The sequence below is a fragment of the Eschscholzia californica genome, unplaced genomic scaffold, assembly GCF_041429995.1.
Source record: "Eschscholzia californica isolate CP2 unplaced genomic scaffold, dmEscCali1.0.p SCAF_3, whole genome shotgun sequence".
NCBI lineage: Eukaryota > Viridiplantae > Streptophyta > Magnoliopsida > Ranunculales > Papaveraceae > Eschscholzia > Eschscholzia californica.
This window is the reverse complement of record NW_028238420.1, coordinates 2,369,307-2,378,256: the sequence shown is the minus strand read 5'-3', so window position 1 is coordinate 2,378,256 and position 8,950 is coordinate 2,369,307. Positions and strand designations below refer to the sequence as shown.

The 8,950-nt window shown below is 34.5% G+C and overlaps 1 protein-coding gene across 1 annotated transcript; it reads left to right on the top strand.

Annotated features, from left to right (window-relative positions):
* Positions 1-1,560: 1,560 nt before the first annotated feature.
* On the top strand, positions 1,561-5,551 carry LOC147547632 (protein neprosin-like). Its single transcript, XM_086669864.1, has 7 exons — positions 1,561-2,470; positions 2,560-2,646; positions 2,747-2,965; positions 3,452-3,616; positions 3,981-4,034; positions 4,132-4,278; positions 4,988-5,551. Exons 1-7 carry the CDS (start codon positions 2,207-2,209, stop codon positions 5,360-5,362), a joined length of 1,311 nt encoding a protein of 436 aa, XP_086525990.1. The 5' UTR covers positions 1,561-2,206; the 3' UTR covers positions 5,363-5,551.
* The last annotated feature ends 3,399 nt before the right edge of the window (positions 5,552-8,950 follow it).

Here is an 8,950-nt window from a genome sequence, read left to right as displayed (position 1 = left end):
TGCAAACTAAAAAAAAAAAATCTTTTGTATTCTCCTTGGATGGTGGGCTTAGAATATATTCTCCAACCCCAACCATAAAAAGTGAATCCACATAAATGTACATACATACCTCTCTACCTACTTTAAATCCCCAAAGCTAGATTCCTCTATGTTTCTTTATTCTTTTACTTTTTCTTTGTGATGAGTCTCAATTTGTTCTGTTATCCTAACCCCCAAATGAGGAAAATAGAAAGAAAAATGAAGTTGTTATAAATCCAACCTTAAACACATCATTTGTTTGAAAATTCGAAAAGTAACTCTTGTTGATATCCCCCCACCCCATCGGCTCAACAAGGACTTAAATTGAAACTTCACCAAGAGTATTAATAAGTATATGTCGGTGTGCGAGCTAATTTAGCTTGTACTATCTATCCGTGACTATGTAGTAATGATGGAGAAAAAATTAGTCTTTACCAGCAATGGTTCATTATTAAAAGAAAGATTCACCACTCAAAATAGCTTCCCAAGAAACAAAGAAAAATATAAATAGATCAAAAGAAACATAGATCATTATACGGCCTAAGATCTTCGATGATGCCTTCCACAACTTAATTCTATAGTCCCAGTATTACTAGATACTGAAAAAGTTGGTAAACTAAAGAAAAGAAAAAAAGGAGAACAAGAAAAGAAGAGAACAGAGCAAAGTGGGCTACCTTTGTTTGTTTTGGTAATATAAAACTAAGTTAACTATTTGTGTTGTCTAAGCGGCCATAAGGAACATCTAGGGAAGTGAAAATCAACACCAAAGAATTTTGAAGGAACCCCATATTCTAGTTCTTATCCTTCTTTTTCTTCAATACCAAAGCAAGCTATAACAAAAAAAAAATCAAAGCATCTCACCCTCCTACTCCTATATACTTCATAAAAAAAGTATATTCTATTCGTATTTAACCTCTAAAAATTAATTAAAAACTCTTATTTAAGTTACTATGTCCTTTAAATGTCCATAGAAAATGAAAAATCGAAGTAGTTTATTGTTTTACAAGTGATACTGTGATAGTATTCAGAATTTAAGTCAGAGATAGATTTCTACGACAAATTAATATTCCAAGTCTTATGCCCGAGTCAAGCCCAAACACTACGTAATGAGGGGCCATTTGAATTTCTTTAAGGAAAATTTACATAGAAAAAAAGTAGTAACTCGACAAAAGAGTCTTCTGGTCAATACTAGGACTAGATAAAAACTAGAGTACCAAAGCCAAGTAGCCAACTTTGGAGACACCCATTGTCCAAGGCTCCAGGCTCCTCTCTTCTTTCTCTCTCTCTTCCCTACCATAAATTTTTCTTAAAAATAATAGCAATAATATCTATTTAATATCAAATTTTTATTTCAAAAAATGGGGTCATTTAGATCACAATCTACAATTACTTTTACACACCCACATGGGAAACTTTAAAACCCCACATCTGTTTTTTTTCTTTCTTTAATCAAGTTAGTGCCTGAAAGCTCTGTATGTCAGAGAGGAGTGCAACAAAGTGAACTTCAATATAAAACCCTCTCTCTCTCTCTCTTTGAATTTTATATTTAACTACTTAGCTTAGCTGTTCTAGTTCTCTTTCTCACAATAATTTTTTACTATTGTTAAAGTTTTCACAAGATTTTACGTGTTTGAAAGACAGTTAAAAAAGAAAAAAAATTAAAGAACAAGAAAAATTAGACAGAAAGTTTGTGTAGCTTTTTGTGATTCATACTTCTGATGATTCTGATATACTAAACAGCAAATCACGACAAATCACATAAAAATTGTATTTAGAATTTACCCGGATTTTCTTGTTCGCTATCATCACTAATTAGAAAACAAAAAGGTATATAGTTTTTATGGGATGTAGAATCTCACTCAAAGCTTAGCTTTGAAGCACTTACTAAAAGTTGTAAGTGGTGTTGGTAGTGTTATTATTGATTCCACAAACTTCATTGTTTTTGGGTTGAAGTTAGAGAGACAAAGAGCTAGAGTTAGAGAGAGAATTTGGGCATTTGGGTATCTTTTAATAGGTGGTCTAGTTGAGTTTTGTTTTGTTTGGTTTTCAAGTGTTTTTATAGACAAAAACTAAGAATATATATTTAAGAATTCTCTTTCACAACATAAGAAGAAGAAGAAGACAACATCAATGTATACAAATACAAATAGTTTTATAACAACAAACAACACATAAAAATTCTTCCAAAATGGCTTCTAGCTATTACAAGATCTCTTCTTCTTCTTCTTCTTCTTCTTCTTCTTCTTCAATCATTCCCATTTTTATTTTTATCCTTCTTGTTCTTTCTTCTTGTTGTATTAACCCTGTTTTCTCCACAAAAATCTCATCAAAAATCAACAAAAATCAAATCCCCATAAATCAAACTTTTAAACCCATTGAAGAATTGCAAAGATTGAAGAGAATAAGAGCTCATCTCAACAAGATCAATAAACCACCTCTCAAAACAATTCAGGTACTAATTTTCAATTTTGTTTTTGTTCTTCATTTAGAATCTTCCATTTAAGTTGTTTAATGATTTGGGTTTTTATCTTTTTGTTTCAGAGTCCTGATGGTGATTTGATTGATTGTGTTTTATCTCATCAACAACCAGCATTTGATCATCCCAAATTACAGGGGAAAATGCCATTGGTACTTAAAAAAAATTAAAATTTATCCTTTTCTTTTTTCTTAATATATTTGGTTTTAATCAAAGATCAAGATTTAATTTTTCAGTGTCTTTTGTGTATAGGATCTACCAACAGAGAGACCGAAGAACAACGAATCGACGAAAACAGATTCGGACGAAATCTTTCAGGTTTGGAGAAGTAATGATGAATATTGTCCAGAAGGAACAATCCCTATTAGAAGAACAAAAGAAGAAGATATATTAAGAGCTAGTTCCATTAGTAGATATGGAAGAAAGATAACAAAACCTAGAAGAAGAGATTCTTCAAGTAGTGATCATGAGGTTAGTAAACAAAAATAGATCATACCCATTATTCATTTTCATGTTTTTTCATCAAAATCATCCAAATTTAGGTCAAATCAATATAGAAATTCTTCAAGTTTAGTCCAAATCAGAAAGGAAGAAAAAAAGTAAAACCCCCCAAACTGTTCATATTCATGAATTAAGAAACTCATATGAAGTAGTGAACAGAGCAAAATCAGAGTGAATATGAGCAAATTGAATTTTGGGTAGCTGTAAATTTTCCTTTTATTGCAATTTCCTAACTTTTATGGACTTATCTGAAAAATATAGTGATGATTTCTTACTAACATCAAGGTGTCTTCATTAATGTGCAGTCCATAATTTCCTGGAAACCCATTTATTGCCTTTAAAACTTCAACTCTCTCTCTCTCTCTCCTTCTTACTAACATCAAGGTGTTTTCATTTATTACTGTTCATACGACAAAATTACAATGTATTTACGTATTGAGGTGTTTGAAAATACAGCATGCAGTTGGGTATGTTACCGGAAGTCAATTTTATGGAGCGAAAGCAAGCTTAAATGTATGGTCGCCCCGTGTTACAAATTTATACGAATTTAGTTTGTCTCAAATTTGGGTAATCTCTGGTTCTTTTGGAAACGATCTTAACACCATTGAAGCTGGCTGGCAGGTACTTTAGATTTTGTAAATAGTTGTAACATTGTGATTGTTTTCTAAAATATAAAAACTATAACAAATTCATTATGTTGTTTTTTTATTTTTCACATATTGTGGTTACAACACCAATGGCCGTTACATAACTAAAAAAACGTAATAAACAACGATTTCTATCGTAATTGTCTTCTTTATGGTTTAAATCAACTGAAAGGATTATATTTTGACAATATTCGATAATTTTTACTTATATAATTTTTTTAATATGTTAATATGTTTATTTCCCTCCTTTATAGCTACTTCAACTAACCCTTCAATTTTCATTAAATTTTATGGTCCTAAGTTTATGATTGTGATGTTACATTTATTTTATTTTTCAGGTGAGTCCTGAGCTATATGGAGATGGTCATCCTAGGTTTTTCACTTATTGGACGGTAAGCGTAGACCTTGTAATTTGTTTATTCAACACAAAAATGAGAGGATTAGCTTGTTTTAATAAAAAGAGAAGTTAATAATTTTCAACTTTTACAGACGGATGCTTATCAAACAACAGGATGTTACAATTTACTCTGCTCGGGCTTTGTTCAAACGAACAATAGAATAGCAGTTGGAGCTGCCATCTCACCAATGTCAGCATACAATGGTAGACAATTCGACATCAATATATTGGTTTGGAAGGTAACTATACAATATGATACGACCTTAATATACATTAGGAAATAAAAGAAATGGGGTTCCTTCAATCATTAATGAAGAAATTTATATGGCCTAGTGGGCAAGCAGGTGGGCTCGCAAGTAGCCCTCATAACCCGAGTTCTGCACGATGAATTTATGAAGTCAAACAGATAGTACTTGTTGTGGGCATTGTGAACCAACAAAGTCCAACTAATCGCGAAATTTAAATATACATTTTACTGTTTTTACCGACCACACTCACGACCACTTAAACCTATTTTACCCTTATACACTCACGTTTCAAATACACACAACACACATGCTTCATCTTTACCACCACTTTTAACCACCACTAAGGCACCAACCACCACCATCACCACCACCACCTCTGGCCAACACCACCACCCACATGTATCTCTAGCTATCCTCACCTTCATCTTGATCTTCATCAACTTCGTATTCCTAAGATGTGTAGTTTGTAAATTAAGCTACCCTGGGGTGACTTGTTTATGGTTGACAACTTGAGTTGAAGCTTAAAGCCGTTATTCTAGTTAGAAAACAGTCATACAACCCCATGGTAGCTAACCATTTCTCATATTCTTGAAGTTGGGTCAGAAGGAAACCTTGCTCCTAAATTCTAAATACAATGACCATAATACCCTAGCAAATTTGTAAGAAAAAAAACACTAAACATTTTTTTTATATGTTTCAGGATCCTAAACATGGTCATTGGTGGCTCCAATATGGGTCAAATCTAGTTGGTTATTGGCCAGACTTTCTATTCAGTCATTTACGAAATCATGGAAGTATGGTACAATTTGGAGGAGAAATTGTTAATTCTCGATCTTCAGGATTTCATACTTCAACTCAGATGGGAAGCGGTCATTTTGCAGAAGAAGGATTTGGAAAAGCATCATATTTTCGAAATCTACAAGTTGTTGATTGGGATAATAATTTAATTCCACCTTCTAATTTTCGAGCATTAGCCGATCATCCAAATTGCTATGATATTAAAGAAGGAAATAATCGAGGTTGGGGTGTTTATTTTTATTACGGAGGTCCTGGTAGAAATATCAAATGTCCCTAAGATTTTAAATTCATTTCTTTCTTGGGGTTTTAAGTTATTCATTTAGATGGTTTGGATTATTTTGAGAAATGTCTTTTTTCTCCCAATAGGATCCATTAATTATACCACAGTTAGGTATTTATATGTAAATTTTGGGAAAGAGGAGGAAGAAGAAAGTATATATGAATATATCATTAGGGTTGTTAATTATTATTATTTTTAATTAATTTCTTTTTTCTTTTTATCTGCAATTTTTTTCTATTTCGAACCATATTGTATAAAAGAATAAGAGGCGGTGGCATGAATTAGTTTTAATTTGAAACGACTCTCTGAAGCACGACATTTCTTATCGTCTTGGACCACAAGGGTGGTAGTCTCGTAGAGTAGGACCATTCCGACCTAGACACCATCACAATTCAAAGAAAAGGTCAGACCATTAATTAGGTATAATTGGTTAGGGCTAACCAATTATGGTCAGATCATAAATAACCATACTATCTTCACCAACTTCCTTGGATACATTAACTATTGCATAAGATTTAAGTTTATAGTTTGGCAACCAAAAAATCCATCATTCATTATAACTTTTCCATGGATAAAACAAAGAGAAAACAAAAATAATTTATTTTATAGTAAAATTAAGTGTGAAACTAATATTCTCGAGCTCAACTTGGCTGAGTGGTTACAAATACGCTCGTTCACTGGAGAAACCAAAGTTCAAATTTTATTGTTTCTAAACAATAAAAACCATGTAAATATCAATATATAGTTCTTTTTCACACTTATAGTTGGATGTTTTTTACTTTTTCTTTCCATTTTCCGCCACAACCCACAACACGACCACTTGCTGGCCAGCGCCACCACAAATACTTCTCTCTTGCCGACTGACATCACATTTTCGAATTCTAACCTAATAAGTGAGAATAGGAAAGGAAAAGAGATGGTAAGGCCGGCTGGGGTGATTGATTGCAACATGGTGTATAGGAACAAAGTGTCCAGACAATCATAAATGAGATGTTATATGGACATGTAAAAGGATCTCCTAGAAGAAACAATTTACCGCGAGACAGGTCCAAGACTAGTTCGCCAATACTGATATCAAAACCCAGAAACAACAATTCCTAGCACACTAATCTATCAAAGTGAAAGAACCGATGCGTGAGTGTAAGATTGTCTGACTAATCTCACATGACTAGTTGAAGAGAACTGGTCAGATCATACGTCAAGTGCAAAAACGTCACTTCTTAGAACTAGCTATTAGAGTGAAAGGAGCCTAAGAGCTAAGACGACCCAACAAGTGGGTCGGACATGAGGACGAAGGCCAAGAAGAGCGTTTTGAGTGCGTAAAAGGTGGTGGAGTTCTGAGATATTACGGGCCAATGTTGAGAAGTTGAAAGTGTCAGCTACCACCACAGGTGGTCGACCTGTTAAATTAAAATCCTACCTTCTTTCTCCAGTAATCTGAGGCAAGTTCCATAGACGCCCATGAAAATGTTACAGGCAACTCTCTCAAGGCAATTTTTGTGAGAGTGGTGCAAAGAAGGAGTACCTTCCCTTGGTGGCCAACAATTGATAGCTTAGTTAGTAGTGCATGCTTTCCTATACCCAGGAGGTCTCAGGTTTGATTCCCAACGGAAGTGAAATCCACGGTTTATTGAACTTATGTATTAAAGGTATAAATAATAGTTAGATGTGGGCTTCAGGCAATTAGTTAAGTTGGGCTTTAGAGCAATAATTTAGTTAGATTTAGGCCTGTTTCTTCCAAGGTTTAAATTAGGCGGTTATCTTTCTTATCACATCCGATTGATGTATCAATGCCTTTGTAATGATTATCGTAGTCAATTTTAGTGAAAACGATTCTCATTAAGAAATGAATTTGAGATGTTTACAAGTATATAAAGATAAATCCTAACAAACTTGATAACAACCCTAACATAATTGTGCTTTCTCACTCTAACTAACCCAACCGATTCTCAACAAACTAACAAGCTTAAGTTATGATACATCGAGGGTGGACAATGGTTTTGTCCAGCACTAACATACTAACTACTCTTGAGTCTTCATGATTCTATGAGAAGGAGCTGAATAAGAAATGATCCAGCTCCTATTTGAAATACACTTCATTACCCTCCCTCAAGCTAAGCGATGGGTAAGAGCTTAAGCTTGTTTCGAAAAAGAGAAAATTGAGGACCAGGTAGTGCTTTGGTCAGAACATCTGCTGGCTGAGAGGAAGTGGACACATAAGATAGCTTAATCCTTTTGTTAAATACCAATTCACGAATGAAATGGAAATCCAAAGCAAGATGCTTTATTTTGGAATGAAAAACAGGATTAGAAGCTAAGGCTAAGGCCGAGACATTATCACACTAAAGCATTGGTGGAGTGGAGATAAAAACATGAAGATCTTGTAGAAGAGAACAAATCCATAGAACCTCAGCTGCAGATTGAGCAAGAGATCTATACTCTGCTTCAGTAGAAGATCTAGATATTGTTGGCTGCTTCTTTGCTGACCAAGAGATGGGATTCCCCCTAAGTAGATGATGAAACCAGAAGTAGAGCGACTGTCACAAGCACTACCAGCCCAATCTGCATCAACATAGGCTTGTAAATCCAAAGAATTTGATTTTGTGAAGTGAAGACCATAATTGACAGTACCCTTAAGATATCTTAGAATCCTCTTTACAGCCAAGAGATGAGAAGTCCTAGGTTGACTCATGAATTGACAAACAAGATTAACTGAATAGTTGATATCTGGTCTGGACCAGGTTAGATATTGTAAAGCCCCCACCAAGCTTCTATAATGGGTTGGATCATCAAGAAGGTCACCCTCAGTTGGACTAAGTTTTGTCCTATGAGGTAATGGAGTAGAACAAGGTTTGGCATCAGCCATTTGTGCCTTTTTTAGAAGATCTAAAGTGTACTTAGCTTGAGTAAGATAAAGGCCAGACTCATCTCTTTTAACTTCCATACCCAAAAAATAATGGAGAGGACCCAAGTCCTTCATAGCAAATTGAGAGCTAAGTGTAGCTATGAGAGAGGCACAAGCTGATGAGGAATTACCTGTGACCAATATGTCATCAACATAGACTAGCACATATAGAAGAACCCCATTATCTGAGTAAACAAATAAAGAAGTGTCTGAGAAGGATTTCTGAAAACCAAAAGCCAACAAAGAGTCAACTAACTCCTCATACCAAGCTCTAGGAGCTTGTTTTAAGCCATAGAGTGATTTGTGCAATTTACATACATAGTTAAGACTTGATTTGTCCTGAAAACCTGGAGGCTGAGTCATGTAAACCTCTTCTTTGAGATGACCATGGAGGAAAACATTGCTGACATCCAGCTGCTTGATCATCCAGTCATTTTGAGTGGCTAAAGAGAGAAGAACTCTAATGGTGGTTGGCTTTGCTACAGGACTAAAGGTTTCTGAGTAATCAATTCCTTCTCTTTGATGAAAACCTTTTGCTACTAAACGAGCCTTGTACCTCTCAATGGTACCATCTGACTTTTGTTTCAATTTGAATACCCATTTGCAACCAACTAGATTCTGATTAGGAGAAGGAGGAACAAGAGACCAAGTGTTTAAATCTTCTAAAGCCTTAAACTCAG

What these genes read in the sequence shown, in the direction of transcription:
- LOC147547632 (XM_086669864.1), top strand. Translation starts at nt 2,207, where the DNA reads ATGGCTTCTAGCTATTACAAGATCTCTTCTTCTTCTTCTTCTTCTTCT. An exon ending in CCATTGAAGCTGGCTGGCAG is followed by an intron (nt 3,617 to 3,980) that starts GTACTTTAGATT and finishes TTTATTTTTCAG; the next exon opens with GTGAGTCCTGAGCTATATGG. An exon ending in GGTTTTTCACTTATTGGACG is followed by an intron (nt 4,035 to 4,131) that starts GTAAGCGTAGAC and finishes CAACTTTTACAG; the next exon opens with ACGGATGCTTATCAAACAAC.